At 44.8% G+C, this 17,321-nt stretch overlaps 1 protein-coding gene across 1 annotated transcript; it reads right to left on the bottom strand.

Moving 5' to 3' along the window:
• Positions 1-2,337: 2,337 nt before the first annotated feature.
• CDO1 (cysteine dioxygenase type 1) lies at positions 2,338-17,321 on the bottom strand. The gene is made up of 5 exons (XM_077746259.1): positions 16,880-17,321; positions 13,378-13,455; positions 10,938-11,092; positions 4,665-4,834; positions 2,338-3,097 (listed from the first exon to the last, which is right to left on the bottom strand). The coding sequence occupies exons 1-5, from the start codon at positions 17,047-17,049 to the stop codon at positions 3,068-3,070; spliced, it is 603 nt and encodes a 200-aa protein (XP_077602385.1). The 5' UTR covers positions 17,050-17,321; the 3' UTR covers positions 2,338-3,067.

Raw genomic sequence — 17,321 nt, 5'->3', positions numbered from 1 at the left:
TCTAAGGTCTCAGGAGACCAGTAGTAAATGAAACAATGTCTCCACCCTAAGGGGCTTGCATCTTATTGGTAGGATTTAGGTAATTTAGGAGTGAAAAAAGGAAGAACATTTTTCAGATAATCCTAAGCGGTTCAGTGAAATCAGATGGAGAGTGACTGGGCTTTGCTTTTTCTTCTAAAGTTTATTTATTTTGAGAGAGAAAGTACGAGCAAATGCACAAGTAGGGGAGGAGCAGAGAATCTCCAGCAGGCTCCACTTTCCGAGCAGAGCCTCATGGGAGGGCTCAATCTCATGATCAAGAAGAGAACATGACCTGAGCTGAAATCAAGAGTCGATCATTTAACCAACTGAGCTGCCCAGGTGCCTTGAGAATGAGTTTTAAAGGAAGGTGCTTGGGGTCAAATCCTAGCTCTGTAACAGCTTGGCAAGTTTCTAAACCGTGCTTAACAATTCTAAATATGGGGAATAATGGTGTTCCAGATGGATTATAATCGAGCCTTACCTATACCTGATTTAAACGATGAGATTTGGGCAAAATTTTGGACTTTCAATGGAGACTGTGATGGGGACCCTGGGATGGGGTGGCTCTAGTTTGCACATGGGATGGACAGGGCTCTCTGGGAAGGAGGGGTGATAGGGTGACCCCCTCCCCAGACATCCACATCCTGATCCCCAGAACCTATAAACACATTCTTCCACATGCCAAGAGACTTTATGGATGGAAGGGTACTGCCTGGAGATGCAGATATTTTCTGGTGGTTTGAGTGAGAGAAGAGTAGCCGAGCATGGGTCAGAGTGCCCAGATACAGAACTCGGCCCGCCATTACTGCCTTGAAGACGGACAAGGGGACCCTGAGCCAGGCACGCAGGCAGTGTCTAGAAGCTGGGGAAAAACACGCAATCAAACACTCCACATGGAACTCACAGAAAGGATATGCAAGCCTGCTGTTACCTCGCTTTTAACACCGTGAAAGTCAGACTTCTGACCCACGGAGCTGCAGGATAATAAATTTGGGTTGCTTTAAGCCACTAAGTTTATAGTGAACTATATTCAAGCAGAAGAAGAAAGCCAGTATAGGACCTAATTCATGAAGAAACTTTCCAGAAGTTTGTTAGTACATCTGGACAAGTGGTAACAGTGCCTACTATGTAGTAAGCAAGCATGCAGTAAATTGTTAACATCCTTCTCAAAGATGAAAGGAAGCAAAGATGTAAATAATTCTACGAGATGGTGGCTTGGTGTAAACAACACAAGCAGTGACCTATATAGAACCATCTTCAAAGGACTTTTTTTTCTTTTAGAGAGAGAATGAGTGTGCATGCTCACATGAGAGTGAGTGAGGGAGAGGGACAGACAGAGGGATAGCATCTTAAGCAGGCTCCATGCTCAGTGCAGGGCCCAACATGGGTCTTCATCTCACGACCCTGGGATCATGACCTGAGCCAAAATCAAGAATTGGACACTCAACCGACTGAGCCACCCCGGCGCACCAAAGGACTTCACGTTCTAATTAAGCTGCTGGAGATCATGAACTCCAAGATAATGACAGATATTCCTAAAATGACTGCGGGGAAGCAGGGGCAGCAAACTGAAATGCCTATGTGGTCTCTGCAGGTAACAGCAGGAGAAACAGGGAAGCTGGACATGGTCACGGACTGCAGACGCGGCCCCATCGGGCAGGCAGAGCCGCGCTCAGCTAATGGTCATCAGTGAAAACGCAGTGAAGGAACTGGAAATGTTCAAGAAGCTAGAAATCTACACTTTCTTCTGTGAAAACTCCCATTTTTCAATACTGGAAACCAATTCGCACTTGAACACCTATAGACCTACACAGATCGTAAGCAACCTGCGCATGTTGGTGAACTGCAAGGGGGGCGGGGGAGCAGAGGCCCTTGGGTTGGGACTTCTGGCCAATGCGTGAACAGCTGTGAAGCACAAGGTGAGCCCTTTTGAACTTTTTTTGGCCCCCTCACATCGTTAAGGGTGAGATCACAAAAGTATCTCTTTTAAAAATGTATTTTTATTTATTTATTTTTTTTTGAGAGAGAGAGAACACATGACCTGGGCAGCAGGGGGAGGGAGAGAGTGAGAGAGGGGGAGAGAGAGAAAAAAAAATGAATCCCAAGCAGATTCCACACTGTCAGCACAGAGCCCGAGGTGGGGCCCGAACTCACGTACCATGAAATCAAGACCTGAGCCAAAATAAGGAGTCAACCGAGCCACCCAGGCATCCCCATAAAAGTATCTTTTGCCGTGCTTTTGATACTTCATCTAAATCTAAGAAAGTATGAATGATAGGAAATTCTTGCCAAGTTAAACAGAAAGGCAACACTAAATTGTATCCAAATCCAGTTTTATTAAAATTATTTGGCGATTTCAGTAGCAGTACAAAGTCTTTGACCATGACCGCTGCGCATGTTCAGACGTGAGTTTTTAGACGTGTGGTTTTGGTCTCGTGTGCTTTGGGAGCATGTTACTTTTATAGACCTTTTGCCCTTCCTTTTATCACCAAACGGCAAAGTGCCTTACGTTTCTCTGCCTAGAATATCTTCCTACGTAGAGGATAGGAATTTGTAAAGTAAGACTGCAAATATAAAATCCATAGATCCAAAAAATTCTCTGCAAATATTAAGAACATACAAAGGGTACTAAAGGCATCTACATATACTCCTCCAAGTAGCAAGGCGAGCATTTGATGTCTGTGGTTTCTTGTTTTTATTTATTGCAAATTACAGTTCAGGGACCAAAGCATTTCCAAAAGCTGTAAAAACCTTCATTGACATTCCCACTATGCTTCCCCCGAATTTAGAGGATAAAACCAAGAGAGCACCTGATTGGGCCCTTACAATTATGATGCCTAGTTTTCCTTCAATGGGATTTTTCTTCTGCAGTAGCTCAGAGCACTATCTGCTTGCTCAATGCCTTACAATTAGCGTCTGCTTCGCAGAAGATCTAGGTATTGACTTTGTAAAGTGTACTGTTGGACAGCAGACGGTGGAGGCCTCCCTGTCCAAGGCAAAACTTGTAGCAGATCTTAGAGTAAAACCTTAGAGGATCTGGTGCTTCCTAGTTGTTTTCCAGGGATCCTGAAGCTGTCTGTAAGAAAGAAAGAAAGAAAGTTGTGTAAGAATCTTTTACACAAGACGTTTTGGCTTGTTCTTTTTTTATAGTTTATTTTTGAATTTTTATAAACTTTTGAGACAGAGAGAGACAGAGCATGAGCACGGAAGGGGCAGAGAGAGAAGGAAACACAGAGCCTGAAGCAGGCTCCAGGCTCTGAGCTGTCAGCACAGAGCCCAATGCGGGGCTCGAACCCACAAACTGCAAGATCATGACCTGAGCTGAAGCTGGACACCCAACCGACTGAGCCACCCAGGCGCCCCCTTTTTGGCTTGTTCTTAAGGAATTCTGCTTTTCTAGCAGTGTATGTAAATTTGGCTTTGGCGGTGGAGCCCGGTAGTTTTGTTCCTGTGAGAAGACTATCTCTTGGGGATTGGAACACAGAAAACCAAGTGAGGCAAACACCTGAGTCATTTCTGCCCTCACTTCCCTCCAAGGCTATGCTTTAAGATTCATGAGGAGAGTTTCCCGTATCGGCTTTCATGCACTATTTCTAGACATTCTTGTTATTAATTCAAGATCATTCCCCTAAGTGGCCAATTTATTTCGCCAGATGTAGAAGACTGCTATACCGAGTCACCGGTGGCTGCCTCATTATTTTCAGGAGGAAACACTTAGCCCTCGAGGGGAAAAATGTCAGTAGAGTCTACTCTCATTTATTTGTGGTCTAAACAGTATGACTACTATTTGGCAATCAAAATAGACCATCAGAACAGGGACTTGACTTTGTGAAGGTTAACTATGCAAATGACTTATGTTGCGTAGTCAATTAGGTCTATGAACATTAAGTCCCAGCAATAATAGTTTCATCAAATAATACAGTTTTTATTCTTATTTCTCTAATAAATGAAGAGGAAACATTTTCCCTTTTAAAAAAAATTTTTTTTGAGAGAGAGAGAGAGAGAAAGAACCCCAAGCAGGCTCCCCGCTCAGCGTGGAGCTCAATGCAGGGCTTGATCTCAAGACCTTGAGACCATGACCTGAGCCCAAATCAAGAGTTGGATGTTTGACTGACTGAGCCACCCAGGCACTCCGAGAAAACATTTTTAGTAGTGAGCTTACATTTTTAAATTTCTCAATAAATAACTCTTTGCATCTAATATACATTATTTATTTAATTAAAAAATTTTTTTTATTTATTTTTGAGAGAGAGAGAGACAGAGTGGGAGCAGGGGCATGGCAGAGAGAGACGGAGACACAGAATCCAAAGCAGGCTCCAGGCTCCGAGCTGTCAGCACAGAGTCTGACACGGGGCTCAGATCATGACCTGAGCCAAAGTCAGATGCTTAACTGACTGAGCCACCTAGGTGTCCCAAATTTACATTATTTTAAATAAATGGAAAATATCCTATCATTTCCAAAGAAGCAAAGAATTAGGATGTAAGGGGGCCTTTCCACCAAGTTAAGGTTCATCTGATTCTTCACTTTGAGAATACTTACCGCAAAACATTCAAAAATATCTAGACCAAAACAAGCAATGCGTACGGTGTAATGTGGCCAACCGACAAAGCACTCAGGCTGAGAAGAGAGGAATGATACTTACAAATGGAGTCCGGACTCCAAATTTGCTGTGGAATGTCATGGTGACTTTGTTTTTGTGTCCTGTTCTTTGATCAAAGGCGTGGCACGTATCAAAAGGCGGGCTGTACAAGTGAAGGCTGACGGCAGGCTCTGTGTGGCTGATATTCTCGACTCGGTGTAGGCCGATGGAATCTGTACAATACCCAAGAGCGAGAAGCACATGAAGGAGCTTAAATGACAGGTGCTAGTGCAAATCTGCCATCCTCCTAAGACCCTACATCCATCTGATACGGCTGGAATGGACAGAAATCACTTCCAAGGGACCTTCCAGTTTAAGACAGTAAGTGACATGTGTCAGGAGCCACACTGGCCTCTCTGGGTGACAGTCACAGCAAGGAGATGGCAGCGTTTGCACAGCTCCTGCCATGAGAAATGAAAAACTGGTATCTCCTTCTGCTACTACTGGCTCATGTTGGAATTGAGCCGGCTGGTATGGACCAGGCCTCACAATATTCCAGATCAGACTGATATTACGCACACAGATTCCACATAAGGAAAAGCATATTCCTGCCTTTTCAAGAGATTTTAGATGAAAGTACTGTGGATGATTGTCAAAAGGCTCTTCCTATGGGCCTTGTAGATCCAAGACTTAGATAATAAAGGGGGTTAAGAACACAAGAGTTACAATTGAGCCTGGCCCCGAGACAAAGAGCCTAATTTAGAGTTAAGGAACAGATAAGGGCAGAACTTAATACTTACACCTTTTCTAACTGGTGATATACGGCAGTCCCTTCCCTAAGGCCTACTTTCCGCAAACACTCTCCCTTACACTGGTGGCTGAGATGAGGAGAGATAAGAGTAGCTAATACATAAACCCAAAAATAAAGGCCGACACATTTAGAGCCTGCATGGTGTTTACACATTCAGCATCAAGTCAAAAAGTTTCCACAAACGACTTATTAACCAGTTCAAAAACATTCATCCTCTTGAGAGCCCGACAGAATGACTCCCAGCCTATCTATATACAACTTAACCTATGTCCTAATCCTAGCGTTAATAACTTAGAACAAATATGTATGTCATCCTATTTTTCCCTAAGAACATCCTGTTATTTCTGTAGTTGTATGATTTACTCTACCTCACTATGATTGGGGGATTTCTGCAAGAATACTTCTGAAAAACCTGTTTTTGTACACTTTTCAAAGCATCTTATCACAAAGAGTTTTCCATTGTAAAAATTCCTTTTTCTGATGCCATGTTGTCACTGGACCTTTAAATAAAGACACCAAAATAGAGCAGAGATGCCTGCCTGGTGATCAGAAAGAATCTTGGGGCTCTCTTACTCTCTCTCTCTTGTTGACACCGTCCATCCTTCAGGGACCCCTGGACCGGCTGGAGCGGGTCTCCAGCAGACATGTACTCTACTCTTTCCTGGAGCCCCTTTATAATTACACCAGAAGAATTTTAGAAAGACATCAACCCACAAAGACACCCCCCAAAAAAGAAAGGGACAAGAGAAAACATCAATAAAAGTTTGAGAACTTGAAAGAAGATGAATAGCCAAAAATTAACTTGATTTCTATCTCGATATCATATCTACATATACAATAATGTAAATGAACTTCACTTATATCTCAAATTTTTTAACATGTATTCATTTTTGAGAGACAGAGACAGAGTGTGAGTGGGGGAGGGGCAGAGGGAGAGGGAGACACAGAATCCGAAGCAGGCTCCAGGCTCTGAGCTGTCAGAACAGAGCCTGACATGGGGCTCGAACTCACAGACCGCAAGATCATGACCTGAGCTGAAGTTGGACAGTTAACCGACTGAGCCACCCAGGATCCCCATAACCTCACTTATATCCTGATATCATAAATATGTATACATTATCTATATCTATATCTATCTCAAAAGCTTAGCAACTGCCAGCACAGATACTTCTGGAAATGAGGATGGAGATCGGACTAAAAATCCAAGAATGGGTTGAAAGCCTATTTAAGTAGAGGCTCAAATGTCTATTACCACTTTCCCCCCATTCCCCTGAGTAGACGTCTGAGATCTCTAGTCTAGAAGGAGAGGAGTACATGAACTCAGGACTGGCGGATACCGGGTGAAAAGCAAGTGACTTACATACTGAACAGTAAGATCCTGGCTTTCTCTAGCACTGAGCTGCAGGAATGCTGCCAGACAGGACTTTTTTCTCCAGACTGTGGAGATGGGAAGCAGCTTCTGGGGAATCTGATGGGCTCCAGCATAAGGTTCTCAAAGATACTGCCACTGGCTGTTGCTCAAGAGAAAGAGCTCTGCAGATGATCCTAGAGTGAAGTCTAGTTGACGGGTACCATTCATGTGTTCAGAGCTATCAGTGAACTTTCGTTTTTGTCCCTGGTTTTCAAATATTAGCACACAGCCAAGGCCCCTAGGTATTTGAGCAAGTACCCTAGTATTGGGTTGCCTGGGTGGCCTAGCGGGCTAAGTGTCCAACTTGGCTCAGGTCATGATCTCACAGCTCATGAGTTGGATCGGACTATGTGCTAAAAACAGCTCAGAGCCTGAAGGTGCTTCAGATTCTGTGTGTGTCTCTCTCTCCGCCCCTCCCCCGCTCACACGCTATCTCTCAAAAATTAATTTAAAATGTTAAAAAAAAAAAGATCTCTAGTATTAAAAAGGGCCAGAGAACCACCTCCCCCCCCAAACAACTTGAAACAAACAGTACTCAGGAGAGGATTTGCAAAATGAGATGACCACGTCAGGTTTCCTAACTGAGCAGGAAGAGTTTCAGAAACAGAACCAAACCAACCCCCAAAGAAAGAAAACCTCCAAATATTTTCTGGATTAGAAGGACAGTTTTCCAGAATGAAAGAACCCATGGAGAAAGAACCCAACACAACGACGGAGAGTCATGAAAGAAGGGACATGACTATAACGCTCGGGACAGGAAAAGATACCAAAAGAGAAGATCCCAAAGTTTCTAGAAAGAAAACAATAGTTTCATAGAAAGATTTAAGAATCAGAGTGGCACCAGGCTTTCAGAAAGATGACTGGAAACTAAAAGTCAAGGGATCACCCTCACAGTTCCGAGAGGAGCCTAGGTGCTAATTCCACATTCAGCGACATTATTCATCGTGTTTCGAGGATGGACTACAGAGACTTTTAGGTATGTGTGGTCTATAAAATTTACTTCCGTGAACCGTTTCAGACAGTCACCGAGGAAGCAGACAGGATATCAGGAAATAGGGGGATCAGAAAGAGGAGGAAACGGAGGGAAAGGCTGAATGATGTGAGGGTTCTCCAGGATGTCGGCTGAGTGAGCCCTGGCTCAGAGATAAACCAATGCACACTGAAGCACCTCTAGCGGCCCTGGAGGAGAGAAAGGAAGAAAAGAAGGAAGGAAGGAAGGGAGGGAGGAAGAAAGGAAGGAAGGAAGGAAGGAAGGAAAGGAAGAAAGGAGAAAGAAAAGACAAAGTAATTGGGGGCATCTGGGTGGCTCAGTCAATTGAGTGTCTGACTTTGGCTCAGGTCATGATCTCGTTGTCCATGAGATTTGAGCCCCATGTTGGGCTCTGTACTGACGGCTCAGAGCCTGGAGCCTGCTTCTGATTCTGTGTCTCCCTCTCTCTGCTCCTCCCCTGCTCCCACTCTGTCCCTCTCTCTCTCTCTCAAACATAAATGTCAGAAAAAAAACCCTGAAAATATGTTGAGAAGAAATTTACAGTTAGGAGAGAGTTTAAAGAATAATGAAGGAAGGACTTTAGTGTAATTAGTGTAGTTAATGTAGGTACCTAATTTGGCACCTATTTTATGATCTGTGCTTTACGATCTGGCTCCATGAGCTTGCGAGAGAGAACAGCAAAGCCTAGAAGGGGAAGACTGAGGTTCTCCTCCCAGCCAGAGTATAGCAAGGCCACCTTCCACCAGCTCACAACTTCTGGGATCTCCAGCAGTGCTCCTCGTTTCCAAATATGGGACAGGATTCTCCCAGATGGAAACTCTTTGGTTCTATAGCTTACTGCCCATAAAACACTGGCGTAAGGACAATTCTGAATACAAGGTCCAGCTTCTTAAGTAATGAGTGTCCCTTATGCAAATTATCATTTCCCCAAGGGGACGTGAGCATGCTACCCAATGCAAGCTGTGCAATCCTGCAAGCACAGACCCCGCCAATCCTAGCCACCATCCTTTAGGGAAGTCCTGGAAGCTCCTGATACCTACTGTTAATAATCCTAGTATGCATCTGTCCGTCCATCCGTCCGTCGCTGCTTCCTTTCCTTTATGCCCACGGTGTACTATCTTTCACAATAACCCTGACCCTTTCTTGGTGATAGTTATGGATGCCAGGCACGTCTCCCATTTGCCTTTACAAGAAGTAATTTGGTCTCCTTGTCCCAATTTTCTCTTTCCTCCACCCTGAGCTGCACACTGCTATGGAATCCATCGACACACGCCCGACAAAATTCTACTGACTGAAGCAGGCTCTTACGTTCAGCAGGTCTTAGAGGCCCAGGCCCTGATCTCACTTTACCCTCCTACTCCTCATGTCTGAGCCCACTGTCCTTCTTCCCTCCAGCAAGACCATTCCTGAACAGTCTTCATGCTCTGCAATGCCGCCCCTGCCCTCACGCTCTTCCCTGTACTCAAAACATCCTTCCCACTGACCACTATCCATCGGCACTCCTTCTCCTGCGTCCGTAAAAATCAAAGGTTGAACTTTTGAGGCTTTTGATCTTATGGGAAATTCATCTACAGGCACATTTAGCTTATCCCAATTTAGTATTTCACCAATTGGCAGCATTTCTCATAAAAATGGGAATTTCCCATTTCGGTGGAAAAAGAAATCAGAACAGAGTGGCTGGAAATGGGTGGCCATCGCTGCCCGCTTAGACAGTGTGGCTCGCACACACCAGTACCCCAGCCTTTTTCCTGCCTGCTTGGCTCTGGTAGGTTTTGCACCAAAGACCCTCAAAAAAAGCTTACTTATTCTTTAAGATCTAATCTAGTTTCATAGACTCTGTGACTCCAGCTGAAAGTAAGGATTCTGAAAGGCTTTGGGCTTCATTGTGAGTGATATAGGCAACAAAATTGCTCTTGGAAATCTGGTGTGCTTTATGCATACAGAAACCCTCAAATAAAAGCTTCCTGCCACCTAAGAAACAAACACCTTTGTGTTTTGTGAATGGGGGAGAAAGTTCCCATACCATCTGACCTTTGTGAGTGGCTTGCATTCTTAAACGAATGAGCAAATTTAGGCCAAATATCAAAACCAAAATGGGACTTTAAGATAGAAGAAGAAGGAGGGCACCTGGGTGGCTCAGTTGGTTAAATGACAGACTCTTGGTTTTGGCTCAAGTCACAATTTCACAGTTTGTGAGTTAGAGTCCCACGTCAGGCTCTGCACTGATAGTACTTGGGTTTCTCTCTCTTTCCCTCTTTCAAAATAAATAAACTTAAAAAAAATACAAGAAGAAAGAAGCTACATGACCAGAAAAACCTCTGTACTATTTTACTTTACATCATTGGAATAGTATCCCAGTTAAGAGTATGGGCTTTGGAATCAAATGGCTTGAGTTCAAACCTTGGCCGGGTTATTTATTCTTACTATGTGCTGGCAATTTCACTTATAAATGGAAATCAAAAATGATTTCCAATAACCATTAACAGGCTATTTGGAAAGTTACTATCCTCTTTGGAAATACGATGTTAGGGCGCCTGGGTGGCTCAGCTGGTTAAACGTCCAACTTCGGCTCAGGTCACGATCTCATGGTTTGTGAGTTCGAGCCCCACATCAGGTACAGCTCAGAGCCTAGAGCCTGCTTCGGATTCTGTGTCTCCCTGTCTCTCTGCCCCTCCCCCACTCCTGCTCTCACTCTCAAAAAAATAAACATTAAAAAAAAATACAGGTGTTAATTGCAGACTGTTCTGAAAAGCATCTTGCTCTCCCAAATCACATTTAGGAAAAAAAGTGAACTCTTAGTAGGAGATCTAGAAATCACTGCTAAATAATGTGTCTTGTAAAGGTTCCCTTGAGAATAGATAATACTCTAAGTATGCTGTATGCATTTTATATAACCAACGAGGATTATAGCTCACATTCTTGATCGTTTCCAGAACATGTCTAACACAAAGACTAATATTTCCAACGTAGCCTCACTCCCTTCTCAAAACAATTTACTTTTGTAAATTCATATTCGATCCTGTCCTACGACCTGGCAGGAAACACCTTGTCAGTGGGCGCTAATCTGCGAGCATATATTTTGAAAAAGTGACTCGAATTAAGATGCTAAGTGTGAAAGGTTACCGTTGATGTAGGCACACTGGTTTTCTCTCAAGATTCTTTCCGACTTCTTGACCATCTCGTTGGATTTTTTGTCAGGCCAGGCAAATAATGTCTCCTTTAGGTTTCCCTGTAGCATCTTCAGAAAGCAGTGCGAGTCAGTGTGATCATGGATACTGCTACAGATACACAAAGACAGCTGAGCTCAGTAGATGGTCCAGAACCCACACGTGCAGTACTGTCTGCCCACAGCTTACTGCTGCAGACTATCATGAGGACAGGTCACAAACCACCTTAGTGGCATTTGTAAATGTCATCAATTTATAATTAACATTGTTCAGAGCAACATATAAAATACAGTAAAACCTTGGGTTGCGAGTAACTTGTTCTATGAGTGTTCTGCAAGATGAGCAAACATTTCTTTTTTTTTTTCTAATTTTTAAATGTTTATTTATTTTAGAGAGAGAGAGAGAGAGAGACAAAGCGCCAGTGGGGGAGGGGCAGAGAGAGAGGGAGACACAGAATCTGAAGCAGCCTCCAGGCTCTGAGCTGTCAGCACAGAGCCCGACATGGGGCTGGAAGTCATGAACCATGAGATCATGACCTGAGCCGAAGTTGGATGCTTAATCGGCTGAGCCACCCAGGCGCCCCGATGAGCTAACATTTCTAATAAATTTTAACTTGGTAAACAAATGAGGTCTTGCAACAGACGTCACATGATCACAACTGAGCCCATCGTTATTGAAATTGGCTTTGATATACAAGTGCTTTGGATTACAAGCATGTTTCCATAATGAATTATACTCACGAACCAAGGTTTTACTGTACTATGCCTTTCATATCAAGACACATACAGCATCCTGTTGGGATGTATAACCGCAGTAAAAAAACAGTTCATTTAAAAAAATCGGGTTGTGATACTATGGTAACAGAAACGCAAAACCAGCAAACTTTGATCTTCTCCAAAAAAATAGCTTTGTAAAAAATTTTTTAAATGCTTTTTATTTCTGAGAGAGAGAGAGAGAGAGACAGCATGAGCAGGGGAGGGTGAGAGAGAGAGTGAGGCACAGAATCCGAAACAGACTCCAGGCTCTGAGCCGTCAGCACAGAGCTCGATGCAGGGCTCGAACCCACGAACTGGGAGATCATGACCTGAGCCGAAGTCGGACACTTAACTGACCGAGCCACCCAGGCACCCCGAATATAGCTTTTAATAACTCAGTTAAGCTGGGCTACAACTTGATTACACAATTATATTAGAAAAATTCTGGAAAGAATAAAGATAATTATCTATAATAACTGTGTCTCACTTGTAAGATCATGCAACATATAGTGGGTTTTTTTTCCCCTCACCCCAGGCCTTTTCTCTCTTCTCCTTCCTTTGGGGGACAAAAGGTATGTGTATGGATGAGAACACCCAGAAGTTCTACTGCAATAATGCTAACCTTCTGTAGATTTAGATTATCCCACCTGTGATTAACTCACAATAATGGAGGGAGAAAAAAGTAAATTGGATTTGTGGGAAATATTTATTCATGTAATCGTAAATGGTATTTAAGTTTATTAAATAGTATTAGCCGTAGAGTCGATTAAAAGAAGCTGTATATGCCATTAGCATTTATTTCCTATGTTGAATTCATAAAACTGTAAGAACTCATAAAACCCTAAGAACTCACAAAACTGTAGGAACTCATTTCCTAAACTCACAGAGCCTAGTCCTGTCCCGACATATATATGCTTTCAAAATATATTGGGAGTGAATGGAAACAACTTCATTCCATGAGTAAATAAAGGTCCTCTATGGACCTAACTCCCCTCCCCCCATCTCATAAATTCAGGCTTCCTTTCTCTCATCAGAAATGGGTCTGCAATTTTGGTTTGTATTGTTCTCAAAAGACTGAGAAGGATCTGTTTACAGAGATAACAACTCAAAAATGTATCCACTAATGACAAATGAAGGAACCAAGTTTCAAAGAATTGGTGTTAGTTTAAGCTGCCTTACCCTCTACATAAAAACTTAAAAAGGGAACTAAAAAATAACAGTCAACAATTAACTTGAAGTAGAAAGAACTTTTCTGAACTGGTGAACTGCTTTTCTAGGTCCAAATGTGGACACTTTGGTCTTCGGTCCTGCAATTGTGTGCATACTTCAAAGCACCGCGAAGATCAAGTTTTAGCAAAATTCCATATATATTTAATGCCACAGAAGACTGAGAGACGAAGTTAAACTGGCTGCAGACCTCCTTTGATTTACTACTCATTTAGGGGGCTGGTTTTGACACCCATGGTGTATGCCTAGCCCTCTTACCCCGATTCCCATGAGAATTTCTGTTGGGACACTGAACAAAGTAACTGTAACATGAGATGTGTCAGCGCTCCCAAGATCTGTGACCATTCTGGCACCACACCTGCCTTAACGCTGGAATAGAGAATTTAAGTATTTGCAAATGAATAATTGTATTACCTGCCATGTCCTTCACCCCAGCAGAGAATCATGAGATTAAATTTTCCATTTCCTTCATCCACAAGATTTCGAGTATACCTACAAGGAAGGTATTCAGAAGTTTGAATTGGGTTGATGAAAAAACCGGGGAAAAGAAGTGTGTCATAAGAGCATGGCTCATTTACAAGTGCTAACATTTATTCCTCTAAACAACTTAAAATGAAAACAATTTTTCACAGGGCATTTTGGACATTTTTGGATTTTGAATCACCACATTTCTAGCTGCTTTTCATTAACAGCAGAAAGAAGGTAACAGGGGAAAGGAAAGCAAATTCCTTCATTCTTCACGTGATTGCCTGAAACTGATAAAAAAAGAGTAAGTTTCTCACAGAGGTTACTTGCAAAGGGCATTGCTGCTGTACACAAGAAAGTTGCTATTTTTTTCTCTTGTAGCTAAACCGTAAGAAACAAGGTTCATTACATAGCTGTTTTTAGAATTCTCCTTAATTTTTGCTGTAGCCCAGACACAAACCACATTCAAAAGCACTCATAATGAAAAGTCCTCCACAGATAGGGTGGGGATTGATTTAAGTATACAACAGAGGAAACTACATGAGGGAAGTAAATGACACTCTAAACCTTTTCCAGGAGAATCCAGTAATTGGCTGCCCCCAAAATCCCAAATCAAAACCACTACAAGCATACCATCAGAAGGAAAAAAAAAACCCACTTTCAAGTTTCTATTGGCCAAAGGAGTGTCACCCAGGGGTCCCTGGGTGGCTCAGGCAGTTAAGCGTCCAACTTGGGCTCAGGTCATGATCTCACGGCTCATAAGTTCAAGCCCCACGTCAGGCTCTGTGCTGACAGCTCAGAGTCTGGAGCCTGCTTCTGATTCCGTGTCTCCCTCTCTCTCTGCCCCTCCCCTGCTCATGTTCTTGTCTCTGTCTCTCAAAAATAAACATTAAAAAAATTTTTAAAAAAAGGGGGGTATCATTCATATCATCTAATTAGTAAAGTCTGATAATTATGACGTTTGTTTAGATTTATTTTTTAAGACAAGGACTCTTTACCCCATATTTGGGGTAGTGTTTGATCACATAGTCATCTGTTCCCTTATGTCCCTAATGCTCCTTCTTCCCCTTTTCTCTTACAAGGCAGGAGGCCAGGTGCTGGCAGAGAGAGAGAGTTGATTAGGAAGTGCTTTTCAGAGGTCAGTCATCCTAACTTTGTAGCCCTTGATGACCTAGCTAGGGGCTGTGCACACAGCCTGTAATTCACGATAAACTCCATTTTGTTATATACACACATACATACTCTTTCTCTCTCTACCAGTCTCAGGGGCACCCCTGTTGCTTTTCTGGGACTGGTCCCAGAGAAATTAATGTCTGGCTCACCCTGGAACATATTCTGTCCTGGTTCTTCTGCACTGGCCTTCCCAAGGTCAGAGATCAGAATCCTTTGCAGGGCTAGGATACCTATTCCACACACACACACACACAAACACTACCCAAATGATTTCTGCTCTCCCACATTTCTCCCTCCACACTTCCCCAACTGCCCACCCATTTATCTTCATTAGTTGCACCCTGCATATCTGTGCAATAGATCAATCCAAATGCTTGCATCTCAAGTGATTCAATTAGAGCTTGTCAGTCAAGATGAATTCAAAGCCCTGGGAAATGCCATTGTTCTACAGATTCAGAGCCCTCAGCCTACCCGGGTTGATGAATTTCACTTGGTCACTAATATAACTACCCTGAAAGCAAACTATTAAGGCATCATGTGTCTGCAGAAAGTTCAGCTGTTTGGAGGAAAAAGGGCTCTGGAACAACAATGCTAATTTGAATCCTGGGGCCGCTACCTGATACAAGTATGACCGATGTATCTAATCCAATCTTTTTATTAATACTTACGATTCCTCAGCTGTTAAAAAAAAAAAGGTAAGAAACTGTACCTATCTCACAGAGCTGTCATGAGGTACATGAGTAAATACAAGAGTAAGGTAAAGAGTACCTGGCCTATAATAAACCCTTGCTTACTTGGAGCCAGTGGCAAAATTAAAGAGTGGTCTCCGGTACCTTATTGGCAACCACAGAAGGACAGAAACCAAAGGAATTTCCTGGAGCCATTGCAAGCAGCGAATGGGATCTTAGAAAGGCTTCACTTTTTTATTTCGAGCCCTAAAATGCAGAGGAAACAGCCCTTGCTGACAAACACGCTACCTATGTTTAGGTGAGGTGACTAACAAAAACTGCTTCCAAGGAACATAATCTCTGTTTATTCTTATCTTTCAAGGATCTTCCTCTCCCTAACCTCAGCCCGATCAGCCATAAAGACTGAATCGCTAGCTGCTCTTGGAAAAGAACCCCCACCCTTCAGGGTGAGTCAGTTTTACTTCTGGCCCCTCGGACTTGTAGGGAGATCCATTTGTACTTCTATCACCAAGCCAGGGCTGCCACGGACCCCCTCGCACAACCCCATTTGGGTAGCAGCGGTCTTCGATTTACATTCCAGGGCCTCAGAACCGAGGATTCGAGAAAGCACATTGCTTGGGGGCTCAAAGAGAAGCAGCCCTTCAACTCACACCCCTGACGGTGGGTTGAAATAAACCCGCAGGAGCGCCTGGCTGGCTCAGTCGGTTAAGTGTCCCACTCTAGCTCGGGTCATAATCTCACGGTTCACGAGTTCGAGCCCCGAGTGGGCCTCTGTACTGACAGCTTGGAGCCTGCTTCAGATGCTGGGTCTCCCTCTCTCCCTGCCGCTCCCCTGCTCACGCTCTTTCTCTCAAAAATAAAGAAATACTTAAAAAATAAATAAATAAACCCGCAGTCTGTNCTGGGTCTCCCTCTCTCCCTGCCGCTCCCCTGCTCACGCTCTTTCTCTCAAAAATAAATACTTAAAAAATAAATAAATAAACCCGCAGTCTGGAAAGTTAAATGGGTTTGGGATGGGCAGCACTAGTTGAAAAACAGCAGCTGGTAACCGGCAAAAATGCGCGAGGGCGGCAGGTGCCTGGCTGCAGGCGATCCAGTGATGGAGAACTGCCGTGGGGGGAAGCGAGTCCTTCAGCCGTCACCCCTGTGTCCCGGGGGCACGCTCCTTCAGTCCGGCCACTCGGTCCCTTCGGGCGGCGGGCCAGGCGGAGCCTGAGTGCTTGGGGCCTCCGGTCCCCCTACCTCGCGTCGCCGCGTCCGAGGCGAGCGACAGAGCCAGAGGGCAGGGCATTGCTCCCGAGCCCGAGAGAAGATGGAGCGGCGAGAAGAAGGCAAAACCGTCTGCGGCCGCGCGGTGGCCTCCGCACCCGGAGCCCGCCGCAGTCTCCGGCCAGGCCGGGATGATCCACTTTTGGCCCAAAGCGCCGAGCCGAGGGCGAGCAGGCGTAGCAGCTGGAGGCTGCGGGAAAGGCTGGCGAGCGGCGGGCCCAGGAAGGCCAGGCCCCTCCTCCCCTCGCGCCCTCGGATCCCTCTTTGTACCCGGGTCCCGCGCCGGGGCTCCCGCAGCCAGGGCTAGGGCGCGCGCTCACCTGTACTGGTCGAACTTGGCGTAGGCTGCCCACTCGGCGGGGTCGCTCTCGTAGGCTTCCATGACGGCCTGCACCTCCTCCACGTTGACCTCCTCGCCGGCGAAGAGCTGGTGCAAGATGCGGATCAGATCCGCCAGGGACCGCGGCTTGAGCACCTCGGTCTGCTCCATCCCTCGCCGAGTTGGCTGCGCGCGCGGCTCTCCGCTGCGCTGCGGTGCGGGGGCTGAGCGAGCAGAGGAGCGGGGGGCGGGGGACCTTAGCCGCCGGCTGGACAGCTACCCACGCGCGCGCGCGCACACAGAGCCCCCGAACGCTCGAGTGCCGCAGCCTAAAGAACCGCCCCCCCCCCACTAAGATATCAAGAGACCCCTCGACGTCCCCCAGCAGCTTGGCAGATCCGGGAAAGCAGGGGATGCGAAGCGCACGCAAATCAGGACCAAAT

Source organism: Crocuta crocuta, unplaced genomic scaffold, assembly GCF_008692635.1.
Source record: "Crocuta crocuta isolate KB4526 unplaced genomic scaffold, BGI_CrCroc_1.0 scaffold218, whole genome shotgun sequence".
Classification (NCBI taxonomy): domain Eukaryota; kingdom Metazoa; phylum Chordata; class Mammalia; order Carnivora; family Hyaenidae; genus Crocuta; species Crocuta crocuta.
The sequence above is the reverse complement of the archived record's forward strand: the minus strand, read 5'-3'. Positions and strand labels throughout refer to the sequence as shown.

Coding starts and splice junctions, on each gene's coding strand:
- CDO1 (XM_077746259.1), bottom strand. CDS start 17,049: ATGGAGCAGACCGAGGTGCTCAAGCCGCGGTCCCTGGCGGATCTGATC. Junction 4,835..10,937: donor CCAGTGTGCCTACATCAACG/GTAACCTTTCAC, acceptor GGTATTGTACAG/ATTCCATCGGCCTACACCGA. Junction 3,098..4,664: donor TTGGAGTCCGGACTCCATTT/GTAAGTATCATT, acceptor TCTTTCTTACAG/ACAGCTTCAGGATCCCTGGA.